General features: G+C 44.7%; 1 protein-coding gene across 1 annotated transcript in view; it reads right to left on the bottom strand.

Moving 5' to 3' along the window:
* The window catches only part of HEATR1 (HEAT repeat containing 1), a gene marked incomplete at its 3' end in the record, with an annotated part of 95,092 nt that overhangs the window by 34,469 nt on the left and 43,025 nt on the right, over positions 1-17,598 (bottom strand). The window contains 4 exon segments of the mRNA XM_078766309.1: positions 870-965; positions 5,708-5,809; positions 6,105-6,225; positions 15,615-15,758. Of these exon segments, the coding sequence (XP_078622435.1) occupies positions 870-965; positions 5,708-5,809; positions 6,105-6,225; positions 15,615-15,758 (463 nt within the window).

The following is a 17,598-nucleotide window of genomic DNA, read 5'->3' as shown; positions in this document are numbered from 1 at the left end:
TCTCCTCCAATAACCGCCATTGAACCTGTGCTCTCGTCGGAGAAGAAAGGCGTGCCCGCCCGTCGTCATCAAGGGCGGAGCCAGAGGGTCGCGCGACCAACCAGGGCCGAGGTGAGCACCCCGATGGGCGTGTCCAAAAGGCCGGCGGCTTAATCGCCGGAGGCGTTATAAAGGCGCGCACGCAGGAAGCAAGTGAGTTGGTCCCCAAGAGAGAGAGTCGTGAAGAGTCAGTCAGTGGAGTCGGTGGTCAGTTGGTTGCGGTGAGGAGTCGGTGGTGGCGGTCAGTGGTTGCGTTGGTTGCGGTGAGGAGTCGGTGGTGAGGAGTGAGTGAACCAAGAAAGAGTTGAGGGTTTGGACCAGACGCGTCAGACAAGTCCTGGGAACGCAGCGGAGGCCACAGCAGCCAAAACAGCAGCGTGGGGCCTGAACGGCGGCTGCTAAACGCGCCGGTTGTGCTGCGGGACCCCCTTGGACCTCCCTCTCCCTCCAGCCATCCACCTCCTGCCTTTCCATCCTTCTTGTGTACGTGAGTTTGTTCTGTTTGTTCTGTCCTGGGTTAATTAAGTCTGTAGGTAAACTAATATTTGCACTGTGTCACTTGCGTCTTATGTGCTTGTAAATAAACGTGACTGCTTTCTTTTTGCTTGTGTGTAAATAGTCAATAAATTCAGTAGTATTTCCAAACCTTTCTTTGCCTTCGTTTTCCTCTTTGCATTCGTCGCCTTTGTCTTTTCCCTATTGACTAGCTGCGGTGCGATCCGGCCAACGTTTGGGTGGAATCGGGTGAGTCGGGGATCCTGTTAGGTCGCGGTAATACACCACCGCTCGGTCATCATAACATCTAAACCGCGATCTGTAACAATACCTACCTCCAGTACTTTTATGGCCTCCACGACGACACCGGGAGAATCATCGTCCAGTCGATCGAAGACGACGCTATCAATAAAACCTTCCTCAAAGCCGACCTGCAAATTCCAACATGTCGATGAAAAATAAATTAATAGAAACAAGACATTTGCTTGAATTAGTGCTACATTATCTAATGAACAAAATCAACATGACGTTGATCAACTTGTGCTAAACCACTTTCAGAATCAAGGGGAAGCTGACGTTTCGGACATTCACCCTTCATCAAAGCAAAAAAGCCAAGTGATGACGCCATCACATCAGTTTTAAACTTCCTTTGAAGTTTACGTAGTACGAGCACGACGTAATTGATTTATTTTTGCTCTGACAAAGGGTTAACGTCGGAAATGTCAGCTTCTCTTTGCTTCCCACGGCGGTTAGCACACCACAATGTCGGACTGTTGATTTCATCCATTGTTCTACCTGTCTGCTGCCACAGATACACACGAGCCTTCACCAGCACCACTAGTTTTTCTTTCAACATTACACAACTCTAATAACATCGAACCCATCAAATCATTCACCAGCCATCCTCCCACTCCCCTTTCTTGTTAATCAATAAAGTAATACGTGTTGGGATTACTTCTCGTTATCAAAGATACTCTTGCCCAAATTCGAAATAACAATAGTAATCTCTGGTTGTGCTTTTCATCAACAAATCTTTAATTTTTATCAGTAGGCTGCAACAAGTGTACACGCTCTTAAATAACAAAAGTGTTTTCTACATCTAAATTCAAAGATGACAAAAAGCATTCAACAGCCAAGGCTTACATTGGAGTGATCGACAATTACTGGTAAACAAATTACAACACATGATACTCCAATGTCCAAAAGTAACAAGGCTTTGCATAAACCAGGAAGGAGTAACTGCAGAGACAAAGGATACATTACTGAACAGTCGTTTTTGCAGGATGTCACAAGGCAGGGCACTGTGTTCAGAGTCAACAAAGTCGAAATCTCAAGAATTGCACACTCTTAAGAAAATGATGGAAATTATAGAATTTGGTAGTCTTCCTCAAGTAATGAGTTCTAGAAATAATGCGTTGTAGCCAGAGATGTCAAGTCTCAAGTCACGTCTCGAATCCCCGTAGTATTCCTTCAACTTGTGTCAAGGCCCACATTTACTTATAAACCTTGCAGTATCAATAAATTAAGACACTGGGCTTCATTTACTGCAATGTATGTTCTGAAAAGCTGTTTAACTCAAGTTTTAATATCAACTACAGACTTGGCATTTAATATGGAATATATTTTTCCTCTTCACTTGGGTTTACTTTCAGAACTCAGTAGATCAATCTGGTGAGTTTATTTTACCCTTCGGTGATGTCTTTGTTGAAAGAACCATGTCACTGATTGTCTTTCGCAGCAAGAAGTCAATAACAGGATTATATCACAGGTGGCATGACAAAATGTAAGAACAGGTACATTTGACGATTGGCTTCACAATCGGGTATATAAGGGTTGTTGCGTTCTGTATTAGTGGAAAACAACTGCTGCACGTCTACAAAAGTTGTTGCCGCTTCCTCTGGAGATGGTCCGTCAACTTGACAATGCTGTTTGTCATGGAGTGGTAGCTTTACGAAATTCTGGCATGGAACAGCGTGCTATTGCTCGGCAGTATGGCATCACTCAAGGTCAGGTGTCAAAGATCCTGAAACGAAATGCTCAGAGGGGTGTCCCTACTCCAATACCGAGGCCAGGACGTCCACGCAGATCCACAAGGAGAGATGATCGCCAGCTGCACCGGTTAGTCTGCAATGGCCGTACCAAGGCAGCTAATCGGCTTAGGGCTGAGTGGCAGCAACTGACAAATGTGCCTATATCCAGAAGGCTAGTCAACCAATGACTGGTTCAAGCAGGCTATCGTGCCAGGCGTCCCCTGAGAAAGCCACGCCTGACCAGACAACACAGCCAGCGCCGATTGCAGTGGGCCAGAGAGCACCGTCAATGGCAGCCAGGACACTGGAATCACGTGACCTTCAGTGACGAGTCTAGATTTCTGGTCTATCGTCAAGATGGCCGCGTCCGAGTGCGCAGACAAGTGCATGAAGCCCACAACGAAGATTGTATAGTGCCAAGAGTCCAAGCTGGAGGTGGTGGGGTGACCGTTTGGGCTGCTTTTCATGCAGGGGGCAAACCCCACCTGGTTGTTCTGAATGGAAACCTGAACCAGTTCAAGTACAGGGCCATTCTGGACGAAACATTGCTTCCATTTGCTCGTGCAGCCTTTCGAGGAAACTTTGTCTTCCAAGATGACAATGCACGGCCTCATCGTGCTCACATGATCCAACACTTTCTTGCTGACCATGGTGTAGAGCATATGGAGTGGCCTGCCATGTCCCCGGATATGAAGCCGATAGAGAACTTGTGGGCAGAATTAACGCGTCAAATCGACAACTTGGACCAGCAGCCTGCCTCTGTGCGTGAATTGCAGCAGGCTATTGTCACTGCATGGCAAGCGATTCCTGTCCAAACCTTGGCAAATCTCGTGAACAGCATGCCTCAACGTGTACATACTCTCCTGAATGCTCGTGGGGGTCACACGAAGTACTGAACTGTAATTTTACTGTCCGTAATCCCAGTCGTAATTTAACTTTTGTTTTTGTTGAAAAAAAATTTGGCTAATGTGAAAAATAAAGAGATACTTCTGGAAAACGTACAGAAGTTTAACACAGTACTGTCCATGAATTGAGTTCGATATCAGTTTACATCACTTTCAAGGATTAATTTATTTGCTTCGAAATGTCAAATGTGGTTTTTGTTTCTTTTAAAGGTCACATTAACAAAATCTAGAATAATTTCAACATAATTCCAATGAACTTTTGGTTCTAAGTCATCTTGAAAAGTAAGTTCACCCCCACAAAAAAGATATATTCCATATTAAATGCCAAGTCTGTACATACAGTGCACATTTTATTGTGGTTCCCAGCAAAAAAAAATTGACGTTAAATTTAATTCTCACAAGTCAGGAGACGACGATGGTTCACGAGCGAGCGGTATTCAATGACAAAGGAGTTCAAAGGAGTTCTACAACCGAAACAGGCCCGGACAGGCCAGGCCCGGAAATGTCAAAACGAATGTTACTGACCTTGAAATGATAGAAAATAATGTATAATCAGTTATGAGGTTAGTTAGCTACACAATATCGTTTTAAAACGATCATTCATTCATTCATTCACAATACCGAAAATTCGGTGAAAAATGAAATCGCAAAAAAAAAAAAAAAAAATCTAAAATGAAACATCGAGCTCCGTGGGGCAAGACACATGACATTGGCCGAACCAAATATCGAAACCACTGTCAGATTCCACCAAACCCCTCGGAGAAGATGTAGCTTGAACTCGATTACCCCCTAAAAAGACATCTTTTTGGGGCGTGGCTCCGCCCACAATGGGCACAATACGCCCACTCCAGGCAGGACACAACTAGATCATGATATCAACCTCCCCCCCAAGTTTCATCAAGATCGGATGATATCATCAGGTAGTTATGCTGTGGACAGACAGACACACACACAGACAGACGCACACACATGACGAATATAGTGGTCACTTGATAACTCGTGAACCAATATATAGTGTACCTACTTGAACATACTGTATGTTCATGAGACTGGTCAGTAACTCAGCTTATGTTTAAATAGTCTACACGTAGATCCAAAGCATTAAATGTGGAACGGGAAAGGAGATTTTAGTAATTTACTTGTACTGTATATTTATTATGCAAGTTAAAATAAAACGTACAACTTATAAACTTCAATTGGTGTGTTTCAAGAAACTACTTCTTCATGTTTTCCTTTTAAAAGGATAAGTCATGATATAATTTACAATCATTGACAGTCGAAATAATCAGTCAACTGACATATTACAATCATCACAAAATAATTTTATCAGGTCAGGAAGTGCATGGGGTTACAGATCAGGGGCCAAGTTTCTCCCGGTATGAATGTTCATGGTTTATATAAGGTAGTTTCCCATGTTGCCACGTTGGCAAGATTGGTGCTTGCAGCTTGGACGTGGCGTGCTGTCTGAAGAGTGGGCATTCCCTTTAATCCTAGTGATGAACGGTATGTGACCTGGTGGCTGTGGCCTGTGAGCACTGCACAAGTGCACACACAGTAAGTATCATTATTGACCGAACCGCACATGCCCATTACTGAAAATAATTTACCATTGATTTTAAACTCGGCTTCAAATCAATGTTTATTCAACGGTTATTTTCTCAACATTGGCGAGTCATTATAAACTCGGGTCGCAAGTCCCCAGACACCAAGTCCCATCAATTTCGTTAAATCAGACTCAAGTAGCAAGTCGCAAAATGTTGCTACTCGAGTCACCAACTCTGTTTGTACGTAGCATGCACAGCCATCATGGTCACCATTTCACAACTACAGTGTCAGCCAGAGACATGCACCAAAATAATGTTTTAAAATCGTTTAAACATCAGCATGGACAAAATGCCAGTCACAATTGAGTACCAACGTTGGCATTAGATTCCAGAATCTTTGTCATATACATTTTGACTTTAACTCGATTTTGTATTTTTATACGAAAATGAGATTCATGGTAAAGATAAAGCAACAGATGGGAAAAGGCAATGAACAAACGAGGGAGACAGTGGGTAAACAAGCAAGCCAGAAAAAGAAGAATCGGAGGAAGGAAACACAGCAACGGACCCGAATAAGGCCCACAAGAGCATGAACATTCCATGAAGAAGTTTGAAAACATTTGAAAATGCGTGAATAATGCACACTGACACTGTTAATGGGGGATTCATTTGATTGCACAGTCAAGACACTCACCATGTTTGTGGAGTGTTGCAAATGGCGTAGGCCAAGGATGCGCACTGCTGGTGCCGTGTGGTTTAATGCAAGCATCAGAGACACACCTGCTTCTGGTATTGCCTGTTAAGAAGGTATGCATATGGGTAGCACCAATAGTCCAAAAATCCAAAACATCAGAAGTAACAATGAAACGACAAACTAATATTATGGTAGCAACATTTTATTTGGAGTTCAGCGCTCTGTGCAACACAATTCTGACAAGTTAGCCTGCAACTACAACCGCACATAAGGCCAAGTCACAAGGATGCAATGCCAATTGTCTAGGGTACTGTCATTATTGCCTGGACCCATTTCAGCATTAACCATGAAAAGTAAACATATTAGGTTGACTGACACACGTGCACACAACACACACCTGGTGCTTCCTTCCTGTGAGACAAAAGGTCACAATGTCCTGGTAGGCCATAATCCTAGCTGGTGAATCGAGTGTGGCAGGAAGCAGCTTTCCCAATTCATTATCCCAGCTTCTCGCGAACCTATGTGGATCGTAGGGAGGAATACGAGAGAAAGAACACATTAGTTATGCAACTGAGAAGTAAAACAAACATTCTTTGTTTTTCAAATATACGTGAAAAAAATTGTTCCTTCCCATCGCAGGTGAGAGAGATATAGTTGCACCTTTATCGCTTATAATGTGGAAGGCCGTCCCTACTTGCAGGATTGCACATTATATGATGTTAGTGGTTTTGTTTGAAACTGTCACTGGCGATTTGCCAAACTAGTACCGCAAATAAATGCTTGTGGAGATTATAGTCGCTTGCAAATTATACCACATGTGAATACAGTTCTTTGCTCTGGAGCCACTCAGGCTGAATGGGAAATTGTGCACGAGTTTGTACACAGGTCTTAGGAACACCTTACGTCCTCATCACAGCTGGAATTAATTATTTAGGTGAGATGTAACCGATTAGAACAACCAAGTGCAGTTACAGACGAGTTGGGCCTGTAATGCACACGTCCGCATTGTGTCATTCTAAATGTAGCATATATACACCATATAGAAACTTGACTTGTATAGATTACTCAGTGAGTGAATGGCATATATAGATTACTCCAGATAAAATATTGTCACGCGAATCCTTCAGTTAATACCAGGCCTCACGGATGACCAAACGGGCTTTAACTCAGAGGCGACGATCAAATCGGATTCGGCTATAAAAGCACGGAAGGAAGAATGAAGAGGGATAAGCGGCAAGCACGTACCTGTAACGATCCGACTGCAGCTCCGATCCTGGAGGAAATGAACTCAAACAACACAGGATTTGGAATAGACAATAAAATAATACAAGGGTTTATTTACAATAAATAGCGGGACAGGAAAACGCGGCGATAAATAAATGTCCTAATCGGGACGTCCCCACCCCCCACTTCAGAAACGAGACAAAGGAATGAATGAAATAATGAAATCGTCGTGTGGTGTTCTGTGGTGCGAGCTTATATGTCTGTAGTGGTTCGTCCGTCGTCCAACACGGCTCCCTCAGTCTGCCTTGTTCGTGCGCTCCGCCAGGCCCTGAGCGACCCGCCCAGCGGCACGCTCCACTCCAAGCTCCTCGTCGGTCGCACACGAGGTCCCGTTCACTCACAGCACCGAGCCTCGCTCCAAGCTCCGAGCACCGAGCAGTTGGTTACCGCTCCAAGCACCACGACGAACCAAAAGCACGCAAAAGCACCGCAAAGACTCAGGGAAGATGCCAACGACCACACAGGGAAGAGGAACCAACAGGTCTCTGAGAGCGAGGCACGAAGGGTCCAACGCGAAGCTACACAAGAATGACGGCCGATCTCCAACACGACGCACGAAGGGTCCAGCGCGGAGAAGAGAGAGCGAGCTTCACGCACGAAGGGAGAGAGAGAAAATGTCGTCGAGCGAGTCCTTTTGTCACCTGGCGTGTGACGTCAATCCTTTCTCTGCCCAAACCAGAGCCTCGTATCTTCTTGGTCTCTCGAACCTTCTCGCGCCTTCCCACGTCACCAGCACTCTTCCCTCCAATGAACAACCTCCTTTTAAGTCATGGTTTGGCGCCTTACGCGCTGATTGGCTGAAGGATCGTGCCTTCCGCACCAACCAATCACACGTTCCCTGGGCGTGGTTATAGCTTGTCTCACACGATGTCTGACGCCCACACCGGTGTTGTACGTGGCCGCTGCCTGCTTGTCTTTCCGGTCAGTCATTGTAAGGGGAGGGAATTTAATTATTGTTGTGCACTAAGGACCTGTCTAAGTGTTTATATGAGTGCATTGCCATAATGGACACTGGATTGGCGACAGAGGGAACGACGAACGAGGGAATTTTACCCATAATCCCTGTAATACTTAGCATGCCCCGCCCCCTCATGGCGGGGACACAGATACGACTTATACCGACATCCGGCTAAACATAGAACTTATTACATATAGATTCCCTATCACGACAGTCAAGTTACCTACCTACACAGATCGATCTGGCTCTAGATATTCCTCTACCCAAATTCATAACAATATGAACCACCAACACCAACCACCAAGGGAGGCATTAAAAGAGAGGCTGAGTCGGGTCGAGGATGATGTGGTTGAGCTTGAACGTGGTTGGATGTCAATGAAAGATAGTCTGTTGGGAGCCGTTGGTGAGGTATGTGGATGGACAAAAGGACCACCGAGGCACTCGGAAACATGGTGGTGAGATGATGAAGTTGGAAAGAGGATTGACGAGAAGAGGAAGAAGTTCAAGGAGTGGCAGAAGGCGAAGGGTAGGGAGCAGAAAAAGCAGCGCATGAAAGTGAAAAGGCAGCCAAGAAGGCTGCAAAGAAAGAGGTAGCAAAGGCACAGGAGACATGTAGGAAAATGTTCGGAGAACGCTTGGATTCGGAAGAGGGTCAGAGAGCAGTATTCAGGATTGCAAAGCAGATAGCAAAAAAGAGGTGTGATGTGATGGGGGTGAGTTGCTTGAAGGATGAAGTGGGACAAATCGTTGTGGACCCAGATGGAATTAAAGGAAGATGGAAAAGATATATGGAAATGCTGTTGAATACAGATAATGAATGGGATGGCAACATAGAGAGTAACCCAGTTTTAGGACTGGCAGAGAAGATAACTGAGAAGGAAGTTGAGGAAGCGATAAAAGCAATGAAGAGTAGAAAAGCGGGAGGGCCGACGGGAGTTGTGGGAGATATGTTGAAGACAGCAGGAAGTTGGGGTGTGAAGAGAATGGCAGAGATCTGTAATCTGGTGGTGAAAGGTCGCATTCCAGTGGATTGGGAACTGAGTACCCTTGTCCCTCTATACAAGGGGAAAGGTGACCCTCTGGAGTGTGGCTCGTACCGAGCGATAAAGTTATTAGAGCATGGAATGAAGGTATTGGAAAGGGTGTTGGAGAGGAGGATAAGGAAGAAGGTGAAGATCGACCAAATGCAGTTTGGATTTATGCCAGGAAGAGGAACGACAGACGCGCTCTTTATTGTGAGGTAGTTGCAGGAGAAGTACATGGAGAAGAGGAAGAGGTTGTTTCTTGGGTTTGTTGATCTGGAGAAAGCATTCGATAGGGTTCCACGCGAAGTATTGACATGGGCATTGAGGGAGTTAGAAGTGGAGGAATGGTTGATCAGAGTTGTGATGGCAATATACAACAGAGCGCGCACAGCTGTAAGGACGAAGCACGGGAACAGTGGTGAGTTTGAGGTGAAGGTGGGATTGCATCAGGGGTCGGTACTAAGTCCACTACTATTTGTAGCTGTGATGGAGGTGCTGGCTCAGACCGTAAAGGAGGGTTTACTGTGGGAGTTGTTGTATGCAGATGATCTGGTGTTGATTGCAGAAAGTATGGATGGACTGAAGGAAAAGATGGACAAGTGGAAGGAATGTGTGGAGACAAAAGGTCTGAAGGTGAATACAGGAAAGACGAAGGTGATGGCAAGTGGTAAAGCATGTGGTGAGGTGGAAAGAACTGGGAAGTGGCCATGTGCTGTGTGCAGGAAGGGTGGCGGAGTGAACTCCATTCAATGTACAATGTGCGCTGAGTGGGTTCATCAAAAATGTAGTGGTCTGAGAGGGTCATTAACCAGTGTGGCAGCTACATTCAAATGTAAGGTGTGCACAGAGGGAGCTGCAGATGGAGGAAATGTTGAGTTGAATCTTGGAGGCGGCGTGAAGCTAGAAGGTGTGAAAACATTTTGCTACATCGGAGACATGCTGAATGGAGAAGGTGGATCAGACTCGGCAACGGTTGCTCGAGTGAGATGTGCATGGAAGAAGTTTCGGGAATTGAGTGGCGTGCTGATGAGGAGGGGAGTGTCGTTGAAGCTGAAGGGAAAGGTGTATGCTGCATGTGTGAGAAGTGTTATGATTTATGGGAGCGAGACATGGGTCATGAATGTAGAGCAGCAACGAAGGCTGGAAAGGGTGGAAATGCGAATGGTTCGGTGGATGTGCGGAGTGTCGTTGAGAGAGAGGAAGACAAATGATGAATTGCGAAAGATGATGGGAATGGAGCCTGTGATTTATGCTGTGAAGAGGAACAGGTTGAGATGATTTGGTCATGTGTTGAGGAAGGATGAAAGTGACTGGTTGAGAAGAGTGATGGAAATGAATGTGGAAGTAAGTAGAGGACGGGGAAGACCGAGAAAGACTTGGCTAAAGATGGTGGAAGAAGAAATGCGGGCAAGGGGGTTAACAAGGAGAGATGCAGAAAATAGGGCAAAATGGAGAAGATTGTCATGGGGACCGCAAGGCTAACCCCCGCTCTTGCAGGGAAAATGGCCTTAAAATGCATGTTGTTGTTGTTGTTGTATGAACCACGCGTACAAGCTGGTTAATGGGTTAAAGAGGATTTTGTTTAACTATAACTAGAATATAAGATCCATCGCTTCGCTGATGGAAATACCAATCTTTGCTGCGATGGCTAATCTATGGGGGAAGAAAAAAAAAAAGGATTCCTGGGAGATCCTGCTCTCCGTGCAGGGATAACCAATGTCACGTGTTGGCATTTGCAGCTTTGACACGCGTGTATCTTCTTGGTCTCTCTAGAATGCGACCTTCTGATGTCTTGCGTTTTTAAAAAAATTGCTCTATAGTGCGCAAGCCTTTGTAGCTACGTGAAAAGTATTTATTAAATGATCCCTGACTCCATTTCTTAATGGGTGTGGGGAGGTGTTTTAGGCTGTGACAAAAAAACAAAAAAATAGAAAAAGAAAACAAAAATTTCTTTCTTCCAAATACCAACAGGATTAGAACAGTGGCTGGCAACTCTTATATCGTTTGAGATAAATAAAGATAAATTTTCATCAAAGTGAATGATCTGTGAAATAAATTCATTGTGAATCACAAAATGGTACTTCAGAATGCAAATAATTTTTGGACACCGCACCTTTCCTATGCCATCTCCAGGCATTGCAAATCGTCATTGCTGGGCACCGAAGGGGGCTCGGCAGTGACGCATGCTGAAAGGGAGTACGTACTCAGTTTTCACTCTCGTTGTTTGTTGTACACCGCACCTTTCCTATGCCATCTCCAGGCATTGCAAATCGTCATTGCTGGGCACCGAAGGGAGCTCGGCAGTGACGCACGCTGAAAGGGAGTACTCAGTTTTCACTCTGTTTGTTTGTTTTCTTTCTTTCTTGTTTGTTTGTTTGTTTGTCCGGGCGATATCTCAGCCATCCTTTGAGCTAAGAAGCTGAAATTTCGGCACACTAGTGAGCAAGTCCTTTGTCAAAAACAGTATTTTTTGTTTTTTGATTAATCAATTAATTGAGGAGTTATTTAATTATTAGCGATTAATTAAGGACTTATTTAATTAATCAAATTTCCTTTCTCTTCTGACCATTAACTCAGGCACCTTTTGAGTTAGGAAGCTGATATTTGGACATGCCAATGACCAGGTGATTTGGCTGCAAAGGCTATTTTTGATTTATTATTAATCAATTTATCAATTAATCGATTAATTATTTAATTATTTAATTAATGACAAACAATTTTTTTTTTTTAAGTTACAGATTCTGATGAAATTGTGGTGGTTTATATGTTCTCTGACCGAATTGATTAATAATTTAATTTTTTTATGATTATTATTTATTTATTTTCATTATTATACATTTATTTATCTTCCTTCTCATTTGGCCAATATCTCGGGCACCTTTTGAGCTCAGAAGCTAATATTTGGACATGAGTGACCAAGTGATGTGGCTGTCAAGGATATTTTTGATTTATTGATTAATCAATTAATCAATGAATCGATTAATTATTTAATTATTCGATTAATTACTTTAAAAAATTGTTTTTTCCCAGTTACAGATTCTGATGAAATGGTGGTGGTTTATGTGTTCTGTGACCAAATTGATTGATAATTTAATTTTTTTATGATTATTATTTATTTATTTTCATTATTAATCATTTATTTATTTTCCTTCTCATTTGGCCAATATCTCAGGCACCTTTTGAGCTGGGAAGCTAATATTTGGACATGACAGTGACCAAGTGATGTGGCTATCAAGGATATTGTACACCGCACCTTTCCTATGCCATCTCCAGGCATTGCAAATCGTCATTGCTGGGCACCGAAGGGGGCTCGGCAGTGACGCACGCTGAAAGGGCGTACTCAGTTTTCACTCTGTTTGTTTGTTTTCTTTTTCTTGTTTGTTTGTTTGTTTGTCCGGGCGATATCTCAGCCATCCTTTGAGCTAGGAAGCTGAAATTTCGACACACTCATGAGCAAGTCCTTTGTCAAAAAAAGTATTTTTTGTTTTTTGATTAATCAATTAATTGAGGAGTTATTTAATTATTAGCGATTAATTAAGGACTTATTTAATTAATCAAATTTCCTTTCTCTTCTGACCATTAACTCAGGCACCTTTTGAGTTAGGAAGCTGATATATGGACATGCCAATGACCAGGCGACTTGTTGTTGTTGTGTGTGTGTTTTTTTTGGTTTGTTTGTTTGTTTTTTTGTATACTGAATCGAGGCTCGTGAAAGCTAACATTTACTTCACAAACAAATCAACCAGACAAACAAAATATATAAAAAGAGGGAGCGGAAAACAAGATGGGGAGAGAAGGGGAAGCACACAAACACAGCATTTGAGAGCAGGGAGATGTGTGGAAGGGAGAGGGCTTGGGGGGAGGAGGCGTGGGAAGGGGGGGGGAGGGAGAAGTATAAGACACAAGGACACCAAGGACTTCCAGGACAGAAGTTGGTATTTCAAAAAAGTGGAATTGGGGTGAAATTAGCGGGGGTAGAAAAGATCAAGGTTTTGGATGGGGGAAGATAAGAGATGGTGGTGAACAGCTGTTTTAAAGACCTGGAGGGTGGAGTGGGATTGAAGAGAGTGAGGGAGTTTGTTCCAGAGGCGGGAGAAAAGAGGAATGAAGGAGTGAAGGTGAGCAGAGAGTCTTGATTTTGGCAGTTTGACCATAAGAGGGTTGCAGGCAGATCTTGTGCGACCTGTAGGAATATTTGCGGGACAGAGCCCAGAGAGAGCTGGGGGGGCAAGGCCAGAGAGGAGTCGGTAGAAGACGGAAAGACCACCAACCTGCCTGCGGTGAGTGAGTGAGAGGCCCTTGGAGTTAGCTTCATCGTGGGAGATTCCAATGATTCTGAATGCTTTGGTTTCAACAGCGTGAAGACGAGCTAGGTGTGAGGCAGGAGCACCAGCCCAGAGGGGAGAGCAGTATTCCATTGAGCTGCGGATGAAAGCCTTGTATGTGGTGAGGAGCTCAGGTGTGCCAAGGAAGGACTTCGCACGACGGAGGATGTCCAGTCGGCGACTGGCTTTGGAGGCCAGATTTGAAATGTGGTTTTCCCAGGAAAGATCATGGCAGATAGCGAGACCCAAAAGCTTGAGTGACAGAACTTCTTGGAGAGGATTATTCAGAAAGTGGATGGGAGGGTTGTCCAGTCGGTCTTTTCGGAGAGACATCGTAAGAGTGTGAGATTTGTCAGGATTGAAAGACATGTTCCACTTGTTTGCCCAGTCTGATTTTGTCCAGGTCTGCAGAGAGTGAGGAGGCTGCAGACTGCCGATCTGAGGGATGAAGAATGGAGCGACAGAGAGTAGAGTCATCAGCAAAGAGATACAGAGGATTTTCAAGAGAGTCAGAGAGATCATTGATGAAGACCAGAAAAAGCACAGGGCCCAGAACACTGCCTTGTGGAACTCCAGCCTGAACAGGAAGCGGAGATGAGAGAACCCCATTCAGGGCCACACGTTGACTATGACTAGAGAGGAAGTCCGCCAGCCATGCGTGGAGATTTCCATGGATACCAAAAGAGGAGAGTTTGGTGAGCAGAGCGGGGTGCCAGACCGTATCGAAGGCACGTGATATGTCAAGGGAGACTGCTCTAATTTCCTGTTTGGCATTGAGGACCTCCATCCATTGTTGAGAAAGCAGAAGCAGCATGTCCAGAGTAGAGTGTCCAGGTCTGAAACCAAATTGATGATCAGAGATCAAGCCATTGGAGAAGAGGAAAGATTTCATATCTGAAGCAATGATGGATTCCATGACTTTGCTGATAATTGGGAGAAGGCTGATTGGTCTGTAGCTGCTGGGATCTGTTTTTACACCTTTTTTGTGCAAAGCGGTGATGTTGGCAGATTTCCAAGCAGATGGAAGATGACCTTGAGCAAAAGAGAGGGTGAAGAGAACAGAGAGAGGGAGTGAAAGAGCAGAAGAACAGGATTTTAGGACCCGTGGGCTGATGCCGTCAGGTCCAGTTGCAGAATCCGAGTCGAGGGTTGACAGAAACTTTTCCACCTTGTCAGGAGGAAAGGACACAGAGTCCAGGAGCAGCTGGGTACGACTGGGTACGGTGGGTACAGAGAGGGATGGGTTTGGGACACAATATTTAGAGGCAAACACAGAGTTGAGGCATTCAGCTTTTTCACGTGCGGAGTCAGCCATGTGGCCATTTGAGGTGAGGGAGGGGATGGAGGGGGAACAAACACCAGAAACAGATTTGACCAGACGCCACCAGGATTTGGAAGAGGGAGACAGATAAGAGAGTTCGGTCCTGAGGACGGAGAGATATTGTTTCCTGGCTCTCCTGAGGGTGGACACACACTTGTTTCGGGCTTTGTGAAAGGAAATGAGATTTCCTTCCGTTGGGTTTGCTTTCCAGGAGACGAAAGCAAGTTGTTTCTGGGCAATAGCCTCACCACAAGATTCCGTGTACCATGGACGGGAGGAAGGGTATGACAACAGAAGACGAGATGGGATAAATCTGTGCATGAGAGAGAGCAGTTTGCTTTGGAAGAATTCCCAGGAAGAATTTATGTCAGAGGCAGTAGAGATGGGAGACCAGTCCAGATGATTGATGGCTGCTTGAAGACCGTGCCAGTTGCCCTGAGTGAAATGCCAGAATCGTCGACGCTGAGGAGGCTCTCTGAGAATGGTCAGAGAGATGTAGGCTATTTTTGGCTAGAGATTTGGCTAGAGGCTAGAGATTTGGCTGCAAAGGCTATTTTTGATTTATTAATTAATAAATTTATCAATTAATCGATTAATTATTTAATTATTTGATTAATGGCAAAAAAAAATTTTTTTTTAGTTACAGATTCTGATGAAATTGTGGTGGTTTATATGTTCTCTGACCGAATTGATTAATAATTTAATTTTTTTATGACCGGCAGGGCCCAAGGCGCCCCCGGCAATGCCACGCTGTAGGATATTTAATTATTTGGCATGGGGGCGGTGTACTTTGAATGTATCTGTACTTGTTTTTTTTTAATCGTTTTGTTTCTCTAGTTTTGTGGTCAAAATGGAAGATAGAATGTAACGTGTAGTGAAGCACTTTTCATAGGTTGGAAGTTTTGATTACACTGCCGGAAAAGGAGCTAAACGTTCTCAGACTTTTAAAAAGTACATGACGAGGAGCATATGCTTGACAAGGAGCAAGGCTTACCTTTGTTCCAGTGCATGAAAAAGTGGTGCAACCCTCTGTTTGAGTTCAACAGCTTGCACACCTTCATTGCCCTCTTCAGCTTCTTCCACATCTCCATCACCACCATGCTCTTCGCATTTCTTCATGTAAGTCTCAAGCAAATTTCTACATAATCAAGATTCAACTCAGTTGTTTATCATGCCAGGAAGGACCAAAATAATATTCAAGCACATGAAATAATTGGTATTTTAAACGAAAAATGCTTTACATTATACGCACGACATCAGAAATGGAAAAACAATATTTAAACAAGAAAACAAAATTAATATTTGATGCAAATGCGTCGATGGCTATGACTCCACTCGTGTTATATCAGTCTGCTGTTACATTTGATCTCAATTAAAGGTCAAGTTAAAAATAAAGGTCACATGAGAGAAAAGAGACAAGTAGAAGAGAGAAAACATCACATGTATTTAACTTGAGTTATGGTCTGCAAAATTATTTTCAAAAGGCACATTTTCAAACCTATGAAGTTTGACCTGTCTAACCCAAAGTTAATCAGTTCATCTTTGTATTACGATGTACACTTGTGCCAAGTTTGTTTGAATCCTGAAATTGAATACTGCTCTCCCCTTAGCTCACACCTTGCCATAATTATGCCATTATGATGCCTTGCCATATAGTCAGGGGGCATAATCTCAAAAACCACCCTGATTGTTAAAATCGTTCCACAAGCACCATTTTTGTACCAGAGGGAGATATGACCATAAGCTACCAATTTCTCGAGGGAGCCAAGCTTGGCTTCCCTCTGTGGCGGCCATATTGGACAAATTCAAGATGGCCGCCATCAAAAGTAAGGCGTTGCAATAACTAGAGAACCAAAAGTAGTGGAACCATAAATAACACCACTTTGGAGGGGTTTTCGAGTATGAGGAATCCATTTCTGGTGTTATTTTGTCGATTCGAGATGAAGATCATATGATAAAGTCACAGTTAAGGTAAATTATGGACCAAAATTAGGGTATTTTGAACCAGCAAATTATTGACAGGAATCTGGTATTGATCACTTAGGCTAGGTAATGTTTGGCGAAGCATATGTAAATATATGTATATGTTATCCTGCCAATGATTAAAATGATTTTACTATTTGTATTATAATGTTTGGAATCAATAGCTTACTAAAAGACGAATGAAATAGTCATATTATGAATATTGTAGGAGCTGTGCTCCAACGTAAATCGAAAGAATGGACGCGACAAAAAGCTGGAATTCGTCCGAGTTTCTTTATTGTGTCAAATCAACTCGGGTACTCTGAAAAGCCCGTTTATCGGGCAGCAATATATATATACACGTTATCCCGGAGCGTTTGCCCGGGAAAGGCGAGAGGGGGCGTGCCCGGGCGTCCTGGACGAGGCCTGGCAAGTCGAGACCGGGCATGCCCGGGCGTGGCCTGGCAAGTCGAGAGCGGGCATGCCCGGGCGCGCCCGGGCGTCCCGGACGAGGCCTGGCAAATCGAGAGCGGGCATGCCCGGGCGTCCTGGGCGAGCCCGGCATGGTGATCGCTCCGCGTCCTCGGTAGGTGCAAGGCGATTGTGTATACCCAGCGGTAGCCGCTACACACGTCCCCTCGGAATCGACTTGCACTGGCAGGGTCAATTTAAGGGGGGTCCTGATGACCCGGCCGAAGAGACCCCTGGCGGGTCGTGGGGGGGGGGGTCCGGTGTGGTGGTGGGCGGTCGAGTGGGGGGCACCGTGGACGGGGGGCGGCCTCGCCGTGGCGGAAGGGCCAACCGTGGCGGTTGGTCGATGTCCACGTGCGCCGGCTTGAGGCGGTCCACCGCAATCCAGTCCGACCTGCCGCCGATGTCGATGACGAACGACTTGTCGTCCCGTCGCAGGACCCGGAAGGGCCCGTCGTACGGCGGCCGGAGTGGCCCCCGATGTGCGTCATGACGCACAAAAACGTACTCCGCTGTGCGAAGCGCTGGGGGGACGTAGGACTGGG

This window comes from Myxine glutinosa, chromosome 12, assembly GCF_964187855.1.
Source record: "Myxine glutinosa chromosome 12, kmMyxGlut1.1, whole genome shotgun sequence".
Classification (NCBI taxonomy): domain Eukaryota; kingdom Metazoa; phylum Chordata; class Myxini; order Myxiniformes; family Myxinidae; genus Myxine; species Myxine glutinosa.
This window is presented reverse-complemented; position numbering and strand designations above follow the sequence as displayed.